We start from the raw sequence: 26,274 nt of genomic DNA on the forward strand, positions 1-26,274 counted from the left end.
GCTGGTGTGGCTAATGGTGGGTTTCTTGAGTGCCGCGTGAGTGTTGGCGCAGTCGCCCATCCACTGTCTGAGGTTGCGTGTGGCGGTGTCAGGGTCGGAGGGTGGGCTCTGGCGTGGTTGGTGGTTAGCTGGTCTTCGGTGACTTTGCTCCAACAGCGGCGGGCATCTGTTGGCTGCGGTGGTGGGTTTCCGGAAGGTGAAGTGGATGCAACGATGGTCGGTCCAGTGGAGTTCGGTGGTGTGGCTGAAGGTGACGTGGGAGCTTGCGGAGAAGATGGGGTCAATTGTGTGGCCGGCGGAGTGGGTGGGTGTTATGATGAGTTCTCTGAGTCAGAGGTTGGCGAGGTTGTAGATCAGGGTGGTGGAGTTGGTGTCGTCTTTGTTCTCGAGGTGGAAGTTCAGGTCCCCCAGGAGGATGTAGTCTGTTGAGGCGGTCGCCATTTGAAGGGGAGGAGGGAGGGACGATGAGCAGGGAGGCGTGAGCGGGGCGGGAGGTGAGGGTTAGGGATAGCAGCGAAACGGCAGGAAAAATATAGGGGGGAGCAGAACACGAAAAATACAGTGGCAGTAAGGGAGAAATAATTAAGAGTAGAATAGAGCCAGGACCGGAATAGAGGAAGATAGCAAGAACAGAGGGCGGGCAAAAATTACAGTGGCAGTCACAGAGAATAAGAATGAAATTAGAACCAAACCCGGAACAGAGGCAAAAAGCAGGAACAGAGTGCGGGCGGCCTCAAACCCTGAGCAGGAGGGCTGGCTGGGAGCGAAGCGGCGCAGAGCTCCGCTGAGCTGCTGGAAGTAGGAGTGTGACATCTAGAACCAAGGTCGGAGGACTTATCATGCATGCCTCCTTAATAATACACTAGTATTGATTGTTCTAGCTGCAGTGTTAGCAGCATCTAAGGCACACCTAATTGATGAATTTGAGATGAGCTTTCCCTCTTGGACTAGGTCTTGAGCTTTAGCCTTATGTTCATCTGGTAGAAATTGGAGCAATTGCTCCATTTCGTCCCAGTGTGCCCTATCATACCTGGCTAGAAGGGCCTGTGTGTTGGCAATATGCCTGTGATTTGCTGCTTGGGCGGCTACACTTTTATCGACCAACTCCGACCCCAAGCAAGACATTAACGACTCTAGCGGAGTTAGGCCTTTGTTCGTTAGTCATACTTCGGACTCTTTATGAGCCTCATGTTGTGGCCTTTGGTTAAAGGGACCACATGTACACAGTCTTCAAATTAAGAATAAGACTTGTCACTGAATGCATCAGACCATTCCTATCCTATCCCTGACACTTCCCTCACTTCACCCCTCCCCGTTGTGAATGTGGGCACGTACATCTAATGCAAACTTGTTATATAAATTAAATGCATTATGAGTTCTAATCCATTAAATAGGATGTATATGCAATTTTGAATTAAACTCTTTTGCATACAATGGCTTTGCTTTTTTTGAATGAATTTAATTGCAAATGAAATAATTTGGAATCCATACTTTTGTGTCTGAGGACCCCTTCCTTTCATTCTGACACTTTTATCAGAGGTGTCTATAGTTGGGACTCTCTGTATGGGGGGGTGGGTGTCCCCAAAAGTTTGTGAAGTAGCCAGCATTAGAGACTACTAAAGAGTCCAGTGGTAATTGCCCTTTAATAAAATCTGGATCTGATGGGGCAGGCTTGTATTTTTTGTCTATCCTGGGGGAGAATGCGAGCACAAACAGGCTCTTTGAATAAATCATCTGCAGGTCTCATCATGCCTTGAGCATAGGGAGAGTGTGAGTGGACCTTTGTGGGCTACTAAGGGTTTCAAATAGAAAGTCCTCTTCTAGGGTTTCCTTATGTAATTGTACCCCATGATACTCTGCAGCTCTAGATAGTACTTATATATACCTTACATTGTCGTCAGGTGGGGAAGGCTTTGTAGGGTAAAGGTCTGGGTCATTCATTATCTGTGGGTGAGTCAGTGCTATAGTCTTTCCAGAGATCTGCTGTAAAAGATCACCCCCGTCATTCCCAACATCAGGTTGTAGAGGAGATCTAGTTGGTGTAATTAGTAAGTGATGTAACTATGGGGAAGGAGGTGATGGAGGAGGAGGAGAGGGGTTAGTACCAACATGCTTCCTCTTCAAAGGAATATGATAAGTGGCTTCTAAATCTGGTTTACGTTTCTGAGGCAATTTGGTAGAAAGATGTCCTGTCTGAGGATTAATATAGAGTTCTTTCTGTGTTGGGTCCGTTTTCGTGGGTGGGATGTTGAAACAGGGGTCCTGCTGCTGCAGAGGAGCAACTTTCTGTTTCGGAGCCGAAATTTTCAGTGCCGGTGTCAGATTAATTTTCGGTGCCGAAGGTTCAAGTTCAGAAGCCGGTCTTGGTTTCAGCGTCGAATGCTTTGGCTCCGAAGCAGTTTTCAGGTTCGAGTCCGAAGGTTTCGGCTCGGGCCCGACTCGATCCAGAGCTGGAAGGCTTTAGTGCATTTTTCGGTGCAGAGCCGAGAGGAAACATCTTCTCGGTGCCGAACATGAACCAAAGGCGGAGGTGTGACCGGAGCCATTTGCTTGGGCTGAATAGGTATTTGGGGCAAGGGGAGTTTAGTACTCACGATACGTTAACACTGAGGCACATGTTCTTCCATGTCAGCGTTCGATTCCGAAATAGATACAGGTTCTTTCTGTTCTTCTTCAGCCACTTGCGCATCGTAATCTTCTTCTCCAAAGATGTCCGGCGTGGATTCAATGATTTGGCTCTGCATTTCACGACATCGAGCCAGACGATCGCGGAGCGTTTTCTTCAAACAGAAAGATTTGCACGCATCGCAGCTCTGTTCGTTGTGCTCCGGAGATAAGCACAAGCTGCACACTTTATGCGAGTCGGTACGCGGATACCTCGCGTGGCACAGAGGACCAAATTTGAATGCCGTTCATTCCATCAACTGCAAGGTGGACCGACGCGATGAGGCACAACAGCCTACCACAAGTTTTCCGATCGAAATAGATGGTTTGTCGACAGATACGATAAGCGGAGAAGTGGGGTACACGTACGAAAACAATACCGAAGGGTAGAGTGGATTGCACACCGTGGGGAACCCGCAGAACGGTTTAGAACCAGAGCAACACACTTCCGAACCCAATGGCGGAAAAAAACTATCTAACAATGGAGTCGATGCCCATGCGCCGAAAGGAGGAGTCACCTACCTTGTGACTGGAAAGACTTCTTCAAAGAAAAACAACTAGCAAACATCCGGACCCAACACTAAATGGCAGGAATATGCAGAGCATGTGATCTACAGCTCACATGCCTCGAACATGCTTGTTTTGAAGTGGAAAGAGCACCATCAAAAGCATTTACTTAGGTTCTGATCATTCACTTTGAAAAAACTCACCTAGGGAATTAGGTTAGCTAGAAAAAACATCTGCATTCCGAGGAGCAGGACAACACCTATTTCACACCTACTTAAATTATTGCAGACTTGTAATGCAATCAAGATATTTTGTACTGCTTCAAAACAAATTATTTTGTAAAATATTAACGTGTTGGATACAGCTGTAAAACAAAACACAAATGATGCTGTGCAGACACCACCCTTCACACTAGCACTTACTAATTGAACCCCACAATGTCTATCCTCTGATACCTGGTAGCTTATGAGAAAAACATCTACCACAGTCATGACACAGCTTTGTCACAAATTCCTTATACACTGACACCCAACAAAATTCGAAAACTCCGCATACCTTGCAAACCTTCCAGAAGTCTTGGGTACCTCACGTGCTCTTCAGTTCCATGGCCAAGTCTCTGGTTGTCTCCTTTGCCCCAAGTGTACACCTGACCTTCTTTGGTGAGTGCAACAGAAAACTGGCTCCCACAGCGGACTTTGATAACATTAAGGTCCTGGAGCTTTTCTATCATTTTGGGAGTTTTGCATCCATCACTTCCTCCTCTTCCTAACTTGCCATAATCTCCATCACCCCAAGACCATACTTGACCTGAAATACAACTATTTTTAGAGGACAGCTTTTTTTTAACATTTTTTAATATTTTGACATTCCAGCAATATGAATCACATGCAATAACTTGTAAATGCAACACAGTCATTTCATTACTTGATTTTGTATTAATTCCATCAAAGACTACACTTCAGAGGATGTCTTGGATCAGAGATAAAAATGTAATCATTACTAATAACTCAGATGACTAGTTCAAGCACTGTACTTAGAGTACAAGATCTAAGCAACTGAAAGAAGGAGGACTGAATTACACATATATTAGACATATTAAAGACTACTCACATTTGACACAGATTATCAAAAGAGCTTCCAAAAGAGATATAGAATCGTCTTATGTGACAAACTGATTACAAACATCACACATCAACTATAAAAACTTAAGTCATCTTTGCACAATATAGAAATCACTAGTGCATGGCTCAAAGTCTGAATGGTAAAACGTTACATTTCTTGCTTCTATTCAATCAAGACGCAAACCGTTAAATACTATAAACAAAATGTGTTTACAGTAACCAATAGATTTAACCCCTTCCACACTCATGACGAGCTGGGCTCGTCATGGTGTAGCCTCCTCGTACACTGATGACGAGCCCAGCTCGTCATGAAACAATAGAAAATAGCAATTCCCAGCACAGGAGGGGAATTGCCTTAGCAGCCATGGGGTTAAGTTAATCTGTACTGTCAAATCAGCTTCATTTATTTTTTTAACTTCCTAAGCAGACTTTAAATTAAAAAAAAACACCAGACCGGGGGGGTTCGGAGTTTACATGGCCTCAAGATGGCTGCATGCTGAAGTAGCTCTGTGAGCCGTAAAAACTATCCGTTACGATCCTGCTTCTCTCTTTAAGCATCGCACTCCCCTACCACTGTTGTGGCCCAGTGAATGCTTACGGCATAGTGGCTTGCCGTAATCCCGGCTTAAAAAGACATGTTGGTGGCGACGCAGCCTGGCCTGGGGCCTGGGGCCTCGGCCTACAGCTCGGCGTGGGGGTGGAGGGCTCAGGCTGGCTCAATGTGCCTATAGAGCTGGCGAGGAGTGCTCTTCCTGGGCTGAGGAGGCTGTGGCGTCCTGGGGGGCACTTCCTTGCTGCAAATCAGTGTCCTGAATGCCTGCGCAACCGCGGCTGCGGCGATCGACTGTCGGCTGTGCCTTCAGGTGGTGAGGTGGATTGGAGTGGAGAGTGCCTTCCCAGCACTGCGGAGACTCTGCCCTGAATCGCTGGACTCCGTTGATCCGAAGTGAGTACTAGCCACACAGCGGACCTTCCCTAAGGGCCAATCAGAACAGATAGCATCGCACAGTCACAGCCTGTAAACCTGAGCGCCCGCGACTAACTATTGGGACCAGGTTGCAGTGCAATCACTGCAGCATTATTCCAAAGGCCTGTGGGGCCCATAGCCCATTTTTCAAACGGAAGAGAGGCTCATTGCTGTGGCACCCCTGGGGCTTTACCCGAGAGACGCGAGGAGCGTGAGGGCCCCAAGGTGCAGTTGATTCAAGGAGAGACATGGTGCTGCATTCGTTACAGAGCGAGAATCATAAACTCCTACACCACCCAAAAGTATAGCAATTCCGGTAATAGTTAGCGATGTGATCAAGCAGCGCAGGAGACCTAGCAGCCCACAGGGAGGCTCACCACTTTCCGCGGCTGCCGCACTTAGTGGCCCGGCTTGGGTCTTCAGATAAAGGTTGGAAGAGGGGAAAGGAGTACCCCCGAACCATGGTAACACCTCAGCTTAGTATTGAACCCGGATTTCATCTGGTAATTGCCACAGCCTAGCAATGGTGGTCCCGCTCAAGCACAGGTGGCCCCTAGCGTATGAAAGTCAGTAGAGGCCCATAAGCTGGCGTCAGGTGAAATGCGACAGCAGGTCTTCGACTCCGCCACTGGGGAGAACATGGGCTGGACGGAGAAATCTAAACTACACTTGGAGCCACGCAGAATCCCCAGGCAGCAAGACAGGGAGAAACGCCTCGGAGTCGAGGTTGAAAATGGGAGATACCGTCGCGGACTCTGATTTAAAACAGATTTTGACAGCGATGCAGCATAGTTTAACGAAAATCGATGGAACGATTGATGCCCTCACTTTTAGGATGGACAGAATGTCTGAGAGGCTAGATAAGCATTCGGAGAGACTGGACACTGTTGAGAAGAGAGTGTTGGACGCAGAAGACACCCTAAATTCTACTCTGAGTACTACCACGAAACTAGATCCTGCATACAGTCCAAGCCAAGGCTGAAGACTTGGAAGCGCGCTCGAGGAGAAATAAAGTGCGCATTGTGGAATCTACAAACATACAGAACATAGAGCTTGTTGTCGCACAAAGGCTGGTAGCTCTTTTGGGCAAGGAAACTTTCTCAAACATGTTTATCACCAAACGGGTGCATCGCTCCCTGGCTCCGAGACCAGTAACTGGCGCCCCTCCACGCCCCATCATTGCACGTGTACTTAAATATAGAGACAGAGATGCAGCACTGAGAAAAGCCATGGAATTACAGATTCTTTAGTATGAGGCTACGGAGATATCCATTTATCCAGATTTCACGCAGCAAGTGCAAGAAGCCCAACGCCAGTTTTTACCAGTGAAGCGCAAGCTGTGTGACCTCAAATTGGACTACAACATGATTTACCCAGCTAAACTGAGAGTGCTTGCAGATGGGAAATCACACATCTTTAATGACCCTAAGAAGGCCCTACACTTCTTGAAAAAAAGAGAGGGTGACAAACTCAGAAGCGTTTCCCTAAAAACTCGAGCCACACAGGATGACGACATCCCGGATCCTGATGAACAGTGAACTATATCTTATAAGAATTATACAAGGGGTTAAGATATCTAGTAGGTGGGGTATCTCCCTTATGACCGCTAATATGGGGCTGTCGCCAATCCCGCAGAGGGGGGAATAACTTGATGAAGGGTGGGAAGCCCTACAGATATGGGAATTATCAGAGGGCCATCAGTGACCAAGGTCAGAGAAGCAAATAGGGGGGATAGGCTCAAGGAACCCGGCTCTAGTTGGAATGCAAGGAACATCTGCCCCACTGTGTAATCCACTCTAAGCACATGGGTTTGGTTTGGTTCTTGATGGTTTGTAATTATTGGAATGTCGCAGGGTTGAGGGAGGGGGCGATATTGGGGTAGACTATGCACAGTTGGGGTAGGCATAGCATGGATGGGGGGCTGGGATGAATGAGATTACTCAAGTACAGACGGTATGTTCTATAGAGCAAATGCTGGCAGAGCACAAAACTCCCAGAAAGGGCTGTTATAACTATGTAATATACTTTGCATTTATAGTCTATACATGATGCCCAGGCCGATTAAGCTTTGGACATGGAACGTCCGAGGCCTAAATGATTGCCGAAAGCTCCGAAGGGTAGTAGCCTCCCTGAGGAGACACCAAGAACACATTGCTATGATACAAGAAGCGCCCTTAGCCCCTCAAAAAATGATGCTTTCCTCAAAGAAACTGCAGGGCCAATTTCAAGCAGCAGGCTTCACATCACATGCAAGAGGCGTACTTAGCTGGATTAACCCCAAATCAGGTCTAACCTTACACGAGGAGGAAATCGACCCCAATAGTGGGCGGAAGGGATTTGGAGCTCAACTCATGAACATATACGGGCCTAATTATGATGTCCCGCAATTCTTTCAGGCAATGGCAGCGCGTTTGCTCAAGACCGATGATCTACCGCAAGTGGGGGGGAAGGGGGTTATTTTAATTGTATACTATTACCCCAGTAGAGACAGATCACTAGGTCTGCATAGGAGACCAGCAGCGGCTGCTAGAGCACTATCACAGAGTTGATGGAGCAATTCGGCCTGGCAGATGTCTGGAGGCAGCTTCCTCGTGCATCTCCAGGGTACACGCACTACTCAGCCCCACACTATACTCACACAAGGTTGTGGTTGGTGTCTAGAAGCCTTCTACTCTAGGTCTCCAATTGTGAGCCACTTCCAAGGACCTACTCAGACCGCTCTCAGGTTCAACTGGAATTGAAAATCCCAGCAGAACAGCATGCACCATTCACATGGAGGTTCCCCCCCTATTCTTTGCTTCACCAGGTATTTTGCTCGGAAATGGCTACAGCCATGGAGACCTTTTTTTGGGAAAACATCGGATCAGTTCCCGCCTTCTCAACAGTCTGGGAAGCCTTCAGGGTGTTCATCAGGGGTAGGCGATATCAAAGCATGCAGGGGTCCTGAGGTCTATCGAGAACATGCTCACTGGATTAGAGGCAGAAATCACGAATCTGGAGCAGGAGCACCAAAGCTCCGGTGATATCAGAAAGTTAGATAGCATAAAAAAACTAGAAGAGTATCAGGATACTGCAGAAAGTGAAGTTAAGCATGTAGGCAAGTATGCCACAGCGCAGGTGTACGGGGAAGGTGAGCACCCTGGTGCCCTCCTAGCCAAGTTGCAGCGACCTCCTAGGGATACTAACGCCATAGTTACGATCCTGGTGGATGAAGGTAGAATGAAATACGACACATCAAGTATTGCTGACAGATACCGCAGATACTATGCGGAGCTATATGGATCACGCATATCCCTTAATGGTACTGCCCCAGAAGAATACTTAGCACACATACAAATGGCATGGCTCACTGATTACCACAGAGAGTATCTCATGGCACCCCTAGATCCGAGAGAAGTGAAGGTTGCATTATAGTCAATGAAGAGTGGGACGACTCCAGGTTTGGATGGACTGACCATCGCGTTTTATAAAGCATTCCAGGATCTGCTTATACCACATCTGGTCTATTTGAGGAGATGGCGGAGAGTAAAATGATGTGATGCCCCCACAATGTGGGGGAGCTATAATTGTTACCCTTCTTATGCCTGTTAAACCCCCCAGCGAGTGTTCATCACATAGGTCCCTGTCCCTACTTAATGTAGATACGAAACTATTCGCCAAAATATTGGCCAACCAAATGTCGCCATTGATCCCAGGACTGGTGGGAGTGGAGCAAGCAGGATTTGTCCCTGGGCGTAACTTAACATCTAATCTCAGAACCATCTTTGCAGTGATTCAGCACATTGATCCAAAAGTTAAAGCAGCAGCAGCAGTCTTTTTAGACTCTGAGAAAACGCTTGACTGTCGAATGGCCCTTCATGGAGGTGTTACTGAGGCGGGTGGGGATCAGAGAGGTCTTCTTCAGCTACTGAAAGTGCTTTTCGAAGCCCCAGTGGTCAGAGTCAGGCTTGGGAACATGGTGACATCACCAATACTTCTATCCAGGGGCATTCGACAGGGGTGTCCTTTGTAGGAAAGTGGCTCTATATATACTGGACCAAAGTAAGGTACAGTGTGTATAGAGTCCCCAGTCCCCAGAGGTTTGGCAGATGCTAAAGTTAGATATAACCTTACTCTCTAAAGTGGTAGCTTGGTCGAGCAGTAAGGCAGTATCAGAGGACAGTGTAAAGCATTTGTTGTACACACTCAAGTCAGCAAATGGTCTCACACTCTCAAGAACTGAACTCTAGGCCAATTGTTTTGTATCAAAAGATATAGTTGTTTTATTCTAGAACCAACAAGGTATCAAAATACACTTTCTCAGGATGAGTTAGTTTAGTTAAATATTTTTCAAATAGGAAATAGACTTTTTGAATGCAATGAATGAATGAATGAATGAATAAGATATTTGTTAAGCGCACTGTGGCCAAGCGGCTTCCTGGCGCTGAGAGCTCTAAACAACAGATACAGACAGGGCCAAGGAAGTTAACAGGTGTAGGCCTGGGCAAACAAGAATGTTTTGAGCGCTTTGCGGAAGTGTGAAAAGATGGGAATTGAGCGCATAGATAGAGGGAGGGAGTTTCAGAACCAGGGGGCCAGCACAGAAAATCTTGTACCACCAGTGCGGGATTTGCGAAAGGGAGTTACAGTGAGGAGGGCGGAAGTAGATGAGCGGAGGGTACGGGCAGGGGTATGAGTGGAGATCAAGGTATTGATGAACGCCGGAGCAGAGCGATCAACAGCCTGGAAAACTAGGCACCCTAGTTTAAATAGGGATCTCTGCAGAACAGGTAACCAATGAAGTGATTTAAGGACAGGAGTGATATGGTGAGTTTTGGGAAAATGAAAAATAAGATGGGCAGCCTGATTCTGGATTGCTTGAAGACGGCGAGTTTCGTAGGCGGGGATGCCCACGAACAAGCTATTTCCATAATCAAGGCGGGAGGTGATGAGGGCCGAAATGATAATTTTAAGGGAATCCAGGGAAAAAAAGCAGGAGATTTTTCGGATCAAGCGGAGGGAGAGGAAGCAGGAGGACACTACAGAGCTAACCTGTGCATGCATTGACAGGTCCTGGCTGACCTTGATGCCCAGCGTTTTAACAGAGGAAACCGGGGTAGGAGGGGGACCAAGGATGGGGGGCCAGAAAGCAGAAAACCATGGACTGGATGAGCCACCAGTCAAGACAAGCTCAGTCTTGTCTGGATTGAGCTTGAGATGATTGGCGCTCATCCAACCGGAAATAAAAACCAGAGTGGAACGAAAAAATTAGAGGGAGTGAGAAGAAGAGGAGAGGTCGAAAACGAGCTGGAGGTCATCTGCGTAATTATACACAGAGACACCCAGATCAAGAAGAGAAACAATGAGGGGACGAATATAGAGATTAAAAAGAAGAGGAGAGAGGGAGGAGCCTTGAGGAACCCCACAGGACACCGGAAGGGGAGAAGCGGAGAAACCAGATAGGTGAACGGCTTGTGAACGTCCTGTTAGAAAGGACGTGATCCAGTAGAGAGCAGAGCCCCGAATGCCCGCTGTGCCGACACGGTCAAGTAAGATGGTATGATCAACCGTGTCGAACGCAGCGGACAAATCGAGGAGAACCAGAGCTTGAGGGGAGTTGGTATCGGCCTTAGCTTTCAGCTCATCAAGAACCGCAAGCACCACTGACTCCGTAGAGTGGCCCGAGCGGAAGCCCGCTTGATGGGAAGCAAGGAGATGGTTGATAATGCCAGACCAGAAGTAGTGCGCAGCATTATCCTTAGTAGACTGGATTACTGCAATGCACTACTTCTGGGGGCACCTGCCACGGCGATAGGTAAGTTGCAAAGAGTGCAGAACTTCGCGGCTAAGTTAGCACTCTCCCGCCGCCGCTCTGATTCCTCCTCTGCAGCTCTCAGAGATTTACACTGGCTCCCTATCCCTCAACGGATCGAATTTAAGGCGCTCTGTTTGGTCTTCCGGGCTCTACATGACTCTGGACCGTTGCCCCTGCAGGAGATGTTTACATGGTACATCCCCGCAAGAGCTCTCCGCTCTGCCTCCGCCTATTTGGCGGTTGTTCCTAAGTTTCGGAGAAAGCGAATGGGTGGCCGTTCGTTTGGTTTCACGGCATCTAAATTGTGGAACGACTTACCACTGTCGCTTAGATGCGTGGGAGACCTCCTTTCTTTTAAAAAACTTTTAAAAACTCATTTATTCCCCAGGTTAGGATAATCACTCTCTGATCCTTTCTCTTGACTGTGCTTCAGGACCTGTTAGATCTCAGCGCCAGGATGCCCGTCGGGTGACAGCAAGCGCTTTATAAGTGTGTTATACATACATACATACATACATGGTTCTGCTCAATGTAAGAAGACAGACAAGAAGTGACATGGCTTTCGAGAATTTTAGCGAGATAGGGTAAGAGAGAAATGGGTCTGAAATTGGAAAGAAGAGAAGAATCAAGACCAGGTTTTTTGAGAATGGGAAGGACAATCGCAGATTTAAATGAAGAAGGAACCAAGCCAGAAGAAAGGGAGGCATTAAGAAGAGAAAGGGGAGTGGTAGGGCAAGAGGTAAAGAGAGTTCTCAGCACGAGAGCAGGAGCACAATCGGCTGGAGAGCCGGATTTGGTTTTAGTGAGCAAGGCAAGAAAAGAGTCAATAGTTACAGTTTGTTGCAATAGGCAACACAATTTCAAACACAATGCAACATTGAGCTCAATGGGAATTGTCAGTTAAATGCAATTAGTTACTTTGTACATTACTTTTCTAACAACAGGACTGGATCCTAGATTCAGTCCTGGGACATGAGCTGTAAACAGTTAATTAAAAGCGTTTTGGTTACAGTAGTGATTTTTAAGGAATATTATTGTATTTTAAAAGTTGACAAACTTTTTTTGTTAAAATTACCACTGTTATTCTATGAAAGGAAATTCAATTTGCAGGTAAAGTATGTTCACGTTACTTTTGTAATCCAGTGCTGGACTCCTAGGTTCAGCACTGGGACCTCTATCTAAAAGAGGCAAGCAATTACTTTTTTATCGTTGGCACGATTTCTAGAGAATATTTCTAAATTTCAAAAGTCGACAAACTTTTTCAGCAAAAAGCAGGCAATGAGATCTTACGGAAGGAAATTCAAGTTACTGGTAAGTACGGTTAGAATACATTTTCAGGGTCAGTACTGGGCTCAAAGATGCAGCACTGAGGTATTTCCTAATAACAGGTGAGTAAATCTGAATTCGTAGTTTGGCTGATTTTAGATGAATATTTTAAAGTTCCAAAACTCCACACTTAGAAGAATTTCCAAGTGAAACCAGTCAATGTTAGCCTACGGACGAAAAGTGAGTTATCGGCTTTTAGGTAATTACTCGACTGGCAGTGTTAAGGTTCTGTACATGGACTCAGGGGTCTCCCAGGGTCCGATAGGTACAGTTGGTACAACCTCAGCGACATGGGTGCAGAGGTAGTTAGGCCCAATGTTATCCAATGAGAGGCAGGGGGCCTTCGGTTGGTGGCTGCTGGCTAGCAGGCCACGCCGCTGTGGGAGCTGGGCTCCTGGTCACTTGCTCAGGGCAAATGGGGAAGTATGATAGGACAAAGGTTGCATTGCCTGGGGCACTCGGGCAGCTAGGTGCAGGATGCTTTTGACCCGTCAGGCGCTCAATGTTATTCAATGGCGATCTAGAAAAGGGAACAAATGCTGCAGGCTCGGGACGGAGGATCTTCAGGAGCGACCAACACTTCGAGGGGTAAGTTGGGATCTTGGAGGGTAGATAGGCACCCCTGAGGTGGGCAAAAGGGGCGCCAGGTGCAGGGGTGTCTTTTGGCGTGGGGAAATATTACCCTCTGCTGGTCGCAGTTGGGGGGGAGGGGTCCCTGGTTCTGACGCTGCAGGCGTCCTCTGGATCGTCGAGGAGGGTCCTTGGGCACTGGATTCCAGGTCAGAATCGCCAGGAGGACGTCCTAAGGGTCTTTACCACTCTGGCACAGGCCGGGCTTGGCAGGTGCAGAGAGGAATGGATTTGCGGTTCCTGGCTGGCACCTTGGGTAATGTTGCTTAAGCAGAACCAATGCTCATGGGAGTCCCAGTCTCTAAGAGGGTCAAGGCAGGTAGGTCCTCTGGGTTTCTCGAGGTTGCTGTCCGCAGGAGACGCCGGGATTTAGCAGGAGCAGGTTCAAGAATCAACAGGCCTGTAGGGCTGGGGAAAAGTCCGTTGGTGTCGTCCTCTTGTTAGCAGCTGCACGGCAGGCCTTCTTCTTTGTCTTCTTTCTTGTTTCTAAATCGGGATCTGAGGAAAGAAGGTTCAGGGTGCCCCTAAATACTAACTTTAGGGGCGTTACAGGTAGGGAAAGGGCAGGGACAAATAGGTCCCTGTCCTGGGGTGAGTACACCCCCTACCCTGCTCCTCTCCTGTGGGAGGGGGGCAGGAGGCTATCTCTGATTGGGCAGGGCTCCCCATCTTCAAGATGGCTGGGGCCCGGAGTTGTGCTTCACCTCGCCTCTCCCATCTGAGGGGTGGAGTTAGCACAGGCTGGCACACCCCCCTTCCGGACGTAGAGTTTCCCGCCAGTCTTCCTGCCAGAGTGGGGGTTAGAACTGGTGGGGGCCAGTTGCCGAGTACAGCAAGTGGCCTGGAGAAGCTCACAAATGCGGCATGCCTTTAAAGCTTCCCCCTGCCCATCCTGGGGAGGAGACCTAGCACCTCTCCCAGGATGTGCATTGTTGCAGGCCCAGGAGAGCAGGGGGCTCTCCATCCAGGGGTCCAGCAAAATGTCTGCTGTGTGGCAGCCTCTCAGACCACACGTGGATTGTAGGTTAGGTTTCAGGGGGCATCTCTAGTTCCTGCAAAGACCCACAACGTACCATATCATTTAAGCATTCGGTAATGGCTTTAAAATATGTCCTTTTAATTCTAACATGCAAACATTTAGGTGACGGCGTCTTGCATTAATAAGGCCTCAATACGAACTGTGCACTGTATGTAATTTTTGTGTGGATACTTTTTGAAGTGGCCCAACAGATGCGGGACCCAAATCGAAGAATGGTTGACCTTCACAACACAGTAAACCTCTCATACAAAGATTTGTTTTTGTTTTTATTATCAGAGTAAAAATGTTAGTAGTTATTACAACTTTTTTGTTGTAATTTTGCTTTTTTAGTTACATAGTGGGATGTAGGTTTATAGGGGAATAGGGAATAAAGTTATTTAATTGCCTCAAATTGTAAAGCGCTCTGATATCCTTCGGGATCAAGTTTGCGCTATATAAAACTTTATAAATAAATAAATAAATCTCTAAGATGCCCTCTGTAGTGCATTTTACATTAAATCCCACACTGCCATCAGTGTGGGTTAAAGGTGCTGAAAAGTTTGATATCAAACTGGTCAGTCTTCAGTGTAGCCATTATGGTGCTGTGGAGTACGTAATGACAACCTCCCAGCACCATATACTCTTAATGGCATGACTGCACTTACAGTGCCTAGGAATGGCCCTGGGTACTGTAGGGGCACAAGGCTCATGCACCTGTGCCCACACCACTGGCATAGGGCACCCAGCTAGAGGGGTGACTGATGTATGCCAGGGCAGTGGGTTTGTGGGGATGGCACACAGGGATGTGTGCCATGTCGACTCTTGTTTAGTTCTGCACCAGGACACTTAGTCTGCAAAGGCAGTGTGTGGGTGTCAGGGTGCAGGGCCCTTAGGGGTCTCTTCTGGGCACAATGCCCTGGGTACCATTTACCAGGGGCTGACATGTGGCCAGAGATGCCAATTGGGTTTTAGCTTCAATACAGTTTTAGGGAAGGAACACAGGCCCTGGACACCCGATTGGCAGGAGTCCAGGTCACACTCAGTCAAAGCACATCAGCAATTCAGCAAAAAAAGTGGGGGCATGCCATGCAAGAAAGATGGCACTTTCTCACATCCTTGGTCTCCACTATTATACGCACTGGTCACCGAATCTCTGCTGTGTGCTCTCAGGGAATATCATGGCCAAAGAGGGGTGCACTTCCCAAGATACTAATTGATAGCCTTTGCATACGCAGACTACATGCTCCTATATGTCAGAGATCCGGCTACCCACCTCACCCCAGTTTTGAATGAAGTGGTCTGATTTGGACAGTTGTCAGGATTAAACATTAACTGGACCAAACCCCTGATCTTCCCGTTAACCTCATCCACTCAGCCACCAAATATGCAATTCTCTCTGAGATGGACTACGGAATCAGTCTGTTATTTAGGGATTCAGGTGCATACGGACTCAGAGGTAGTTCTCACTGACAATTATGGGAAAGTACTAGATAGATTTGAAAATGATGTAGCCAAGGTGGATAAGATTGCCACTTTCATTGCTGGGGCGAATTTCTCTGACTAAAATGGTTATTCTTCCTAGATTGTTATTCTTATTCTACAAAATTCCCATGGTTCTCCCAACGCGAATATATGATTTTACCACGATTACAAGTTCCACGCATGGCATTACCACGCAAATTTTAGTTCGCAAGTCTCTCTCCCACGCTGCGTTTGAGCACGCACGATTGTACACCGCCATATTTACGTTACGATACTCCTAACGTTTCCAGCGTCAAAACACGTCTTTCAAAATAGAAACAGGACTTCTATTTTGACGTACACGCCACGTCGTTGTTGAGGCACTTTCCTTTCTCTCCTTTGTCACTGAATAGCGTTTAAAAAAAAAAAAGTTTTCTTCTTTTTTTTTTAATTTCGCTTTTTTGGGTGGGGAGACCCCCCCAGCCCCCCAACCCCCCTAGCCCCCTTTTTTTATTGTCCCTTTCTCCTAATGATATACACGCAGGACGAAGGAAGCAAGACTGGAAGGAATGAAGCTTGCGTTGCGTGGTAAAGAAGTTTGTGGAATGCACCTGCGGTGAAAAGACGTTTGCGTGGTAAGTGACCCGTTGTAAACGTAACTTGTGGTAATGGATTCGGAGTAACGAATATGCTACTTACCAGTATGCATCTGTTCTTGGCATGTAGGGCTGCTGACATTCATATCTGTGCATAGATCGCCGCCTAGTGTTCGGTCCGGATGATCGCACATTGTTGTCCAGGAAGAGTCTTCGAAGTATCACGAGATAGGTGGCTCCTCCCCTGGACTACAGTGCGCATGGGCATCGACTCCATCCTCAGATTGTTTTTAGCCATTGTGGCCAAGATGGAGTGAAACTAAGTGAATGATGACCATGCTAGAAGTATATGTGAATTCTGCAGCTGCTACAGGCGCCGGGGAGGAGGGCGGGCGATATGAATGTCAGCAGCCCTACATGCCAAGAACAGATGCATACTGGTAAGTAGCATATTCGGTTCGAGGCATGTGGGCTGCTGAATTGATATCTGTGCATAGAATACATAGCAGTCCCCCCATTAACGACAGCCGCCCGTGCCAGCTGCAGCAGTTTGGAAAAGTGTTTTTAGAACAGCCTGCCCTACAGCTGCCTGCTGTTTGGAGTGCACATCAACACAATAATGCTTTGTAAATGTGTGTGTGGTAGACCATGTGGCTGCTCTACATATGTCTTCCAAAGGAATATTTCCAAGGAAAGCCATGGAGGCCCCCAACTTTCTGGTGGAGTGCGCCCTCGGTGGAACGGTGAGAGTACGCTTGGCTTTCAGATAGCAGATCTGAATACATATAACGATCCACTTAGCTATACCAGCTTTGGAAATGGGGTTACCTTTGTGTTGTGGCGCAAACGCAACAAAGAGTTGTTTAGTTTTCCTAAAATCCTTGGTCCTATCAATGTAATACATCAGGGCCCTTTTGATGTCAAGGGTGTGGCGCATTCTCTCCGCCAATGTCTCAGGATTTTGGAAGAACACAGGTAATTCAATAGTTTGGTTAATATGAAATTGAGACACTACCTTAGGAAGGAATTTAGGGTTAGTGCGAAGCACCACCCGGTTAGAATGAATATGAATAAATGGCTCTTGAATAGTTAGTGCCTGGAGCTCACTAACTCGTCGCAGTGATGTAATCGCTATAAAGAAAGCTACTTTCCATGTCAAGAATTGAATCTAGCAGGAATGCAGTGGTTCAAAGGGGGGACCCAACAGCCGGGTGAGGACCACATTGAGGTTCCACTCCGGAGCTGGTGGAGTCCGCAGAGGAATGACTTGCTTGAGTCCTTCTAGAAAGGCCTTAATGGCAGGCACCCTGAAAAGTGAGAGGTGCTGCCTGTTTTGGAGATAAGCAGCCATTGCGGATAGATGTATGCGAATGGAAGTATAGGCCAAGTTACATTTGTACAGATGGAAAAGATAACAAATGATGTTCTGAATAGATGCATCTAGCGGGTTAATGTTGTGGTCTGCACAATAAATGACAAACCGCTTCCACTTTGCTGCATAGCATGCTCTTGTGGTGGGCTTTCTCGCCTCCCGGATGATGTCCATACAGTCAGGAGGCAAGTTTAGGTAGCCAAACTCTAAGACCTCAGGAGCCAGATCGCCAGGTTGAGCTGTTGCGGATCTGGATGCTGAATGTCGCCATGGCTCTGCGTCAGAAGGCTGGGTGTGAGGCGTAGACTTTGATGCGGTACCACGGACAGTTCTAGAAACGTGGTGTACCATGGTTGGCGAGCCCACGTTGGAGCAACCAGGATGAGAGTCATCGAGTGCTGCCTGAGCTTGCGTGCCACCAGCAGTATCAGAGGTGCTGGGGGAAAAGCGTACGCAAATTTGCCTGACCAGTTCATCCATATCACATTGCCCTGCGACTGTGGGTGTGGAAACCTGGCGGCGAAGCTTTGGCATTTTGCGTTCTCGCTTGTGGCGAACAGGTCTATCTCTGGATGACCCCACTTTTGGAAGTACGGGTGGAGTACCGATGGATGTATCTCCCACTCGTGCATTTGGTGGCTGTACCTGCTGAGCAGGTCCACCATCTGATTGTCCTTGCCCGGGAGGTGTTCTGCCATGAGGAATATGTTCCTTTGAATGGCCCACTTCCACATGCTCTGAGCCAGATGAGACAGCTGCGGAGAGTGTGTCCCTCCCTGCTTCTGAATGTAGTACATGGCCGTCATGTTGTCCGTCCGGATCAACACGACCTTGTTGCACAGATGTACTTTGAAAGCCTTTAGTGCCATGAAGATTGCCATCAGTTCCAGAACATTGATGTGCATCTTCCGTTGCTGTTGCGTCCATAGTCCCTGCACAGTGTAATGGAGTGCATGAGCTCCCCATCCATGGAGAGAAGCGTCCGTTGTCAGGATGATCTGTGGCACAGGCTCTTGGAACTGTCGTCCCTTGCAAAGTTTCGTGAATTCCACCAATGCAGAGAGTTGTATGCCCGATCGCTTACCAAAACTAGGTCTTTCAACTGCCCGTGAGCCTGAGTCCACTGACGTGCTAGGCACTCCTGAAGCGGACGCATATGTAGTCTCGCGTGCGGGACTATGGAGACGCAGGAGGCCATCATGCCTATCAACTGCATGAACAATCTCGATGGAAGCGAGTGTTGGGGCTTGAATCGTATCAGCGATTGAATGTGCTGACCCTCACTGAATTTGGCTGTGCTGTGGCTGCCAGAGTGTTTATCGTCGCACCCAGATACTGCTGTATGTGGGCGGGCTGGAGGTGGGACTTTGGGTAATTCAGTGAGAATCCCAGATCGTGAAGGAGGTGAATGGTGTGGGACACGTGAGCGGCACACTGCTGGGCTGACTTCGCCTGAATGAGCCAGTCATCCAGATAAGGGTAGACGTGAATGTTCTGTCTCCTTAGGTGCGCCGCCACTGTCGCCAGGCACTTTGTAAACACCCTGGGTGCCGTGGTGACTCCGAAAGGCAAAACCTTGAACTGTTAGTGTTGGTTTTGGATGGTGAACCGGAGGTATTTTCTGTGTGACGGGTGCAGCGGGATGTGAAAATACGCATCCTTTAGGTCTAAAGTTGCGAGAAAATCCCCCTGACTGAGCAACGGGAGTACTTGCTGCAGGGTCAGCATATGGAAATGCTCCGATAGGATGTACTGGTTGAGGGGTCTGAGGTCCAGTATGGGTCTGAGGGACCCGTCCTTTTTTGGTATCAAGAAGTACAGGGAGTAAACTCCTGTGCCTCTTTCCTGCACAGGCACGAGCTCTATTGCCCCTTTTTGCAGCATGACTAGGACTTCCTGCTGCAAGAAGTGCAAATGCTCGGCGGACATAGGACGGTGTCTTGGGGGTATGTTGGGTGGAGTGGATGTTAACTCCAGACAATAACCGTACTGTATAATCTGTCTGACCCACCTGTCTGTGGTGATGGTTCTCCAGACCGGCAGGAACTGCTGAAGTCTCCCCCCGACCAATGTTGTGTGGTCGGGGGGAAGTGACAAGGCGTCACTGTTTGCTGGTGGCAGAGGATATGGCGTTGTTGTTTCCACGACCCCTGCCTTTGGCGCTGTTTCCACGATATCCACCTCGACTTTTGTTGGTGTATGTGGACTGTGTGTTGCCTTTGTAGTATTGCGTGGTTTGGGAGAGCTGGCCTCTGGAAACGCCTCTAGTGCTTGAGCGACGAAAAGACCCACCCCTGAACTGCTGGGACTGTAAGGCACCCATGGACTTAGCAGTTTCAGTGTCCTTCTTAATCTTTTCTAAGGTGGTGTCAACTTCTGGGCCAAACAGGTGATCTGGATTTACTGTTTGATTAAGGATGGTGGTCTGGATTTCTGGCTTAAATCCAGAGATTCTCAGCCAGGCATGTCGTCTCAGCATGATACTAGTATTGACAGCCCTGGCTGCGTTGTCAGCCGCATCCAGTGCACATTTAATCGAAGCATTAGAGATCAGCTTCCCCTCTTGAATAAGCATCTCAGCTGCCTCCTTGTATTCATCTGGCAGGTGTTGCAACAGGGTCTCCAGTGTGTCATAGTGTGCCCTGTCATACCTCGCTAGAAGCGCTTGCGTATTGGAAATGCGCCAGATATTGGCCGCTTGTGCTTCCACTCTCTTCCCTGATGCCTCAAACACCTTAGATTCCTTGTCTGGGGGAGGAGCATCACCCGGTGTCTGAGAATTAGCCCTCTTCCGGGCATTCGAGACGACAAGAGAGTCCAGAGGCAACTGTCCTTTAATGTAGGTAGGATCAGTAGGCGCTGGTTTATACTTTTTCTCGATCCTAGGGTTTATCACCCTGGCTCTTGTAGGTTCTTTAAAGATCTCCTCAGCATGTTTTAAGACACCTTTCAACATAGGCAGAGTTTTTACAGCTCTCTCTGAGACTGAAAAGGTATCAAAAAGGAAATCGACGTCAATAGGGTCAGCATGGAGCTGGGCGTTGTGGTTCTTAGCTACCCATTCAATGAGGGCATTGAACGCTGCTGAATCCTCTGTAGGGGATGTCTTCACAGAATAAAGTTGAGTGTCTTGTCCAGAATGAGGATCACCTGGGTCAGCACCAGCAGCCCAGGGCTCATTGGTATCATCAGGGTCTGTATAGACAGGATAGCTGTACTCATCCTCATCATCGCCCTCCTCAGCGTCCACATCAGAGTAAGTGGGCGAGACATCATGAGGCTGTGGAGAAAGTGGTTCCACAAGGTCAGGAGTGGAAGCAGAGTCCTTTCTTTTCAGAGGAATCTTGTAGGACTCCATAGGTTGTTCCGGGGCAATTTTCCACTTGTGGAGGGAAAGCCTGCCCGTTTCGGCATCAATAAAATGTTCTTGTTGTTCTTCCACCGAAGATTGCCGATGCTTCAAGGTGGAAACCACAGTCGACGACTTCGGCACCGAGGACACCTTCTCGGGGACGCTGGCGACCACTTTAGGGGTGAAAGCCTTCGGCGCCACTTTTGGCGGCAACGTGAAGTGAATGGGCGTTGATGCCTTGTGAGGTTTCTCGGCCGGCTTCGAAGGTGGAGGATCTCTTGGGCCGGCAGCCGAGGCCTTCTCCTTGATGCGCTGTAGGGAGTCCGTCACTTGCTTGGTGAAAGCGGCGGACGGGCGCACCGAGTCGACAGGATCCTTCAAGGCCCCACCAGGAGTGGACTCTCAGGGTGTGCCGCTCTTGGCCTTGTCATGTTGACGCGGAGTCTCGAGAACCTTCGGGTCACCGAGGCCCTTGTTGGTGTCGACCGCCCTCGGCGCCGATTTACTCGGCTCGACCACCTTGACTTTAGTCTTCGGCGCGGCAGACTTCGTCTCGACGCCCTTGACTTGAGCCTTCGTATCGACAGCACCCTTCTGCTTCTTAAGGCGCCGAGGGCTTTGAGGCCTTGGATCCGACCAAAGTAATGCGCACTTTCGGTTTCGAGGCGGGCACCAGTGCTGTCGCTTGTGTCAAGACTGTAGGTTTCACTTTCGGTTTCGATTTTCCAGGGTGCGGCTCAATAACAATGTCCGTGGCCGAGCCCGAAGGGGGGGCCGTAGAACCCAGTGTAAGATCTTGGGTAAGGCCTAGTGGCGATCCCTCGACCTGAGCCTTATGAATCGGTACGGCCCCAGTGTCAGTGCGAGGAAGCTCTTCGTTCGAGCTATCCTCCGTGGCCACAAAGGCCCCGTCGGCGTCCCCTACCTCGTCGACGACTTCTTCAGCCTTGAACATTTCGGCGTCCGCGTCATAGTCGTAGTCGACGTCTGACGTGGGATTCGACAGGTTGTCACCGATGTCCGGTTTAGATTCTTCCTCCACATCCCCGGCATCGAAAATGTCCGCCGGTGCAGTCTGCTGGGCCTCCTGGCGCGCAGCGCGTCGATGCTTAAGCGTCTTCTTGGACCAGAAGCGGGAACAAGCCATGCAACTGGCTTCGTCATGGTCCGGCGACAGACACTTGTTGCACACCGGGTGGACGTCGATGTGGGGATACTTTGAGTTGCAGACGGGACATCTCTTGAAGGGACTTCGGTCCATGATGAACAGTCGATAGGGTCTGTGGCGTCGACTGGGCCTTCGGCGCCGAAAGCACGCGGGTGTATGGAATCCGGCTCGGAACCGAGCTGGAAGAGTTAGGCACCGAAACGCAAGACTATACCGACGAAGAAAACTAAAGACCTTTTGGCCTTAAGAAAGTTTTTTTATCGATTCCGACTAGAGGGAACCAATATACATCCGAACCCAATGGCAGAAAAAAACAATCTGAGATGGAGTCGATGCCCATGCGCACTGTAGTCCAGGGGAGGAGCCACCTATCTCGTGATACTTCGAAGACTCTTCCAGGACAACAATGTGCGATCATCCGGACCCAACACTAGGCGGCGATCTATGCACAGATATGAATTCAGCAGCCCACATGCCTCGAACATGATGTTTCCCTCTCAACGCACATATTCACCAAGATGAGGTCTCTCCTGATTAAGTTAGCCTGGGCGGGAAAACAACCTCGGGTGAAATGAGAGACTCTCACCTTGAAATACTCCGTGGGCGGACTCAACACCCCAGATCTAGATTATAGAGCAGCGCAGTGTTCACACTCTTATGCTTAGATACACGGGCCAGAGTCCCTGCCACACATAGATATACAGAAAATAGCAGATGATTCAGATACACTCCCACAGGTACTGTTTAGAGCTCCAGCTAGTCGGCATAGTATACTGGACTCCCTTAATTCTACAACGCACGCCTGGCACAACCTGCTTGATAGACAGGCGGGTGCACTTTTGTACTCACCTCTCACTCCCCTGGAATGGTGCTCTTGGCTTCCAAAAGGCAAAGACAGTGAGGTATCCAAAGCCCTGTACAGGGTAAATATCTGTGAAGTTGGGGACATTTTCAAGGAGGGAGAATTTCGCAAATGGGAGCATATATTAGCTGATGGCCATACTTGGTGCGATGACAGCACTTCAGGATACAGCATGCTTTGAAGGCACTACTGGGGGAATGCCTCCAGGAGCCACATGAGATACTAGCCCTCTTCCAGGTTATCTCAACAACAGCAGTAGTCTTTATTGTTTAAGTTAATTAAAACCATAACCATTCCAATAAAATTAAGCAGTCTGCAGAGGAAAATTTGCTGGACATATTAAAATCTAGATTACCATTAATAAAATTTACAGCTTTTGATAACATCATATCAAGACAGTATTAGCACCAATGCATATACATGTTAGACTTAATGGTTGCCCGCTGAAGAACCGGTTACAAATAGATAAAACAATATTAAACAGTATATCTCTTTAGTAAATACCATGTAAGGTACCAGTTCAAATTAACTTTTCATATAAAAGTAAAACCTTTGCCAGTCTACAATTAGGTTGCGAGTCATATGGATCAAGACACGTTAGTATAGCTGACCTGCAGGTGCGCATGCCCCTATCTTTAAAAGGATTTTGGTAGAAAAAAAAGACGATTGCATTTTAAAACGAGACATATATAAATCAGGTGAATAAAGTCCTACTTCAGAGCACCACATAATGTACATGACAGCGAGCCACTATATTTCCAGAGGGATAGATCAACATTAGTCATAGTGCCCCAAGACGTATTGCTAGCAATTTCCTTTTTAGATGTATGGAATACGCGATGTCCTAGTAAGCCGCTGGTTGTAAGATCGTATCCGATTGCAGTACCAACCAGGCATGAGAGCGATTGCTGAATATAATTTTGTCCACAAAGCACTCTACGAAATAGGACCCGAATGCCTCAACACACGACTATCCTTCTACACCCCCTCCCGCCAGCTACGATCCTCCAACCAAGCCCTTGCCACTGTACCTCGCATCAACAAAACCACCATGGGAGGTAGATCCTTCTCCTACCTAGCAGCTAAAACTTGGAACTCACTTCCCACTCACCTTCGCCTTACTCAGAACCACCTAGCATTCAGAAAGCAACTCAAAACGTGGATATTTGACAAGTAACTCCCAACCCTTCTTCAAGCGCCTTGAGACCCTCTGGGTATGTAGCGCGCTATATAAATCTATTGACTTGACTTGACTTGACTTTATTTATTAGTTTTCAAAATGTTGTGAATGGTAAATTTAGGTTCCATAAATCCGACACTTTTGTTAACTTTATTGATAACTGCAAATACTTGCGATAAACTAATCATGAATTATTCTCTTGAGCTTCCCAAATGGTGCTATTAAGCGGATTCTGGCATTTTAACCGGACTTTGTACCATAGTTTTATTGTTGCATACATTATTGCTAGACGTTGTTGCAGTAAACCAAATTCTAGGCGAATCTGCGCTGGAGAGGAATTTCACGGTAAACCAAAAACTATTCGATATGCCTTGATTTGCATTCTCAAGGACTGCTGCTTCCTTGCCATGTTGAACTTCAGTAGCATAAGCTAAAGTCTGCAAGAGTTTCGCTTTAACAACTGCCAATAATGGTTTAAACGATGGACCGCTTAAACACTTCGCTATTGAGCAAAAGGTATATATCAATCCGTATCCTTTCTTTATTAAACCATCATTATGTGTTTTAAAATTAAATCTGGTGTCAATATTTAGGCCGAGGTATTTATAATTTTTGACTCCCTCAAAGTTCACTTTGCATAGTTTGAATTGTTGTCGTACCTGCAAGCGGTGACTTATTGTCATTACTTTAGTTTTCGCTGTGTTTATTCCTAGTAAGTTGTCCTTCGCGAAATTGCTCAATATGACAATCCCTGTTTGAAGCCCTACTTTCGTTTCACTTAACAAAACTAGATCATCCGCGTAAGATAGATGCGTTATTTGCAGAAGGCCTAGGCGTGGCGGATGTAAGTTTGCCTGGTCCAGCTTGGGTGAAAGATCGGCCATAAATAGATTAAACAGAGAGGCTAAAACGCAACCTTGTTTCAGGTCATTTTCTGAGTGTATTTTCCTCGTAAGTCTAGAGCCATCTGCTAATTTGACTTGCATCCAGGTGTTTGTGTACAACTTCATTATGGCTCGGAGGATGTGCGTTGGAAGCCCCCACTGCCTTAATTTATTCCATATAATACCTCTATATACACGAACAAAAAGCAGTTTTGAAGTCTACAAAGCATACATGTAGGCTTTTCCGCTATTGTATGATCTTATCTGCCATTAAGCCTAGAGCTAGGATGTTTGTAATTCTGCCCGAATCCCTACGAAATCCAGACTGATTGATGGGGATTATGTTATTCGTTTCCGACCAATGTCCCAGGTCTCTGAGAACTAGAGAGGCATAGTATTTAGCTTCAGAGTCCATTAGCGAAATCAGTCTATAATTTGCTAGTTCTTCCATGTTATACACAGGGTTGATTATAGTGCCAGTCCAGCTTTCAGGCAAAATACCTGAACTGCTCACCTTGTTGTATAAATGTGTGAAAGAAGTAGCCCAAAAATCCGAGTCCAATTTGAAAATTGCCTGTGGGATGCTGTTTGGTCCTGGAGCACTATCCATTCTGCCTGACCTTATTATTTTAAGAACATCATCCTTTGTAAATTGTGAAATGAAGTTTTCAATCGTGCTGTTTACAGTTGTTTTTACATCATGGAATATTCCCGATGTCCTGCCAGCGATATAAGGTAGTTTAATCTGTTCAGTTTGACTATGTTAAATCGGATGGTTAGTGTCCCTTGGCATTAGTTCTAAAATTGCGTTGTCCTCCTTTACTGGCAGATGTTTAATGATGTTATTTGAGAACGTGGAAGCACCTTTGGGAAAGTGGATATAAAGAGGAAAGAAGGTATTATTATTATTAGCTTCTTTCCTCTTTATATCCACTTTCCCAAAGGTGATTCCACGTTATCAAATTCCCATCCCCTGCAAAATTAGGCTCTAGGATTTATAATATTACACAAGAAAACAGAAGATTCACATAAATGGTGCAAGGGCAGCAGAAGAAAGCAATGCGACAGACAGAAATAGACAAAAGGACAAAGGAAGTCCTCCATCTCACAGGGCTGGGATAAACTACTGCTAGCATTCCAGACAAATACTAAAGATGATACCCTCCCTTCATCAACACGCCATCAGATATGTTGTAGCAGTCTCATTTATTGTTTTGCTGCAATAGATATGGGCAGTATTGCTCAGATCGGTCACACACTAAGGCCCGTGTGTGTGTGTGCAGTGGGAGCTCTGTGGTAGAGTTGCTTGATTTTCTCCTGCCTAGCTCCCTGATTTCCCTACCGCTGATCCCCATTCTTGAAGCACTGGTAT

The 26,274-nt window shown here is 47.5% G+C and overlaps 1 protein-coding gene across 5 annotated transcripts in view; it reads right to left on the bottom strand.

Moving 5' to 3' along the window:
* Window positions 1-26,274, bottom strand: part of HERC2 (HECT and RLD domain containing E3 ubiquitin protein ligase 2) — a 1,676,463-nt gene that overhangs the window by 1,422,486 nt on the left and 227,703 nt on the right. For all 5 annotated transcript variants that reach the window (XM_086934186.1, XM_086934185.1, XM_086934187.1 and 2 more), the window contains exon 15: window positions 3,727-3,978. In XM_086934186.1, coding sequence (XP_086790312.1) covers window positions 3,727-3,978 — 252 coding nt within the window. The remainder of the gene's footprint in view (window positions 1-3,726; window positions 3,979-26,274) is intronic.

Source organism: Lissotriton vulgaris, chromosome 8 (genome assembly GCF_964263255.1).
Source record: "Lissotriton vulgaris chromosome 8, aLisVul1.2, whole genome shotgun sequence".
Classification (NCBI taxonomy): domain Eukaryota; kingdom Metazoa; phylum Chordata; class Amphibia; order Caudata; family Salamandridae; genus Lissotriton; species Lissotriton vulgaris.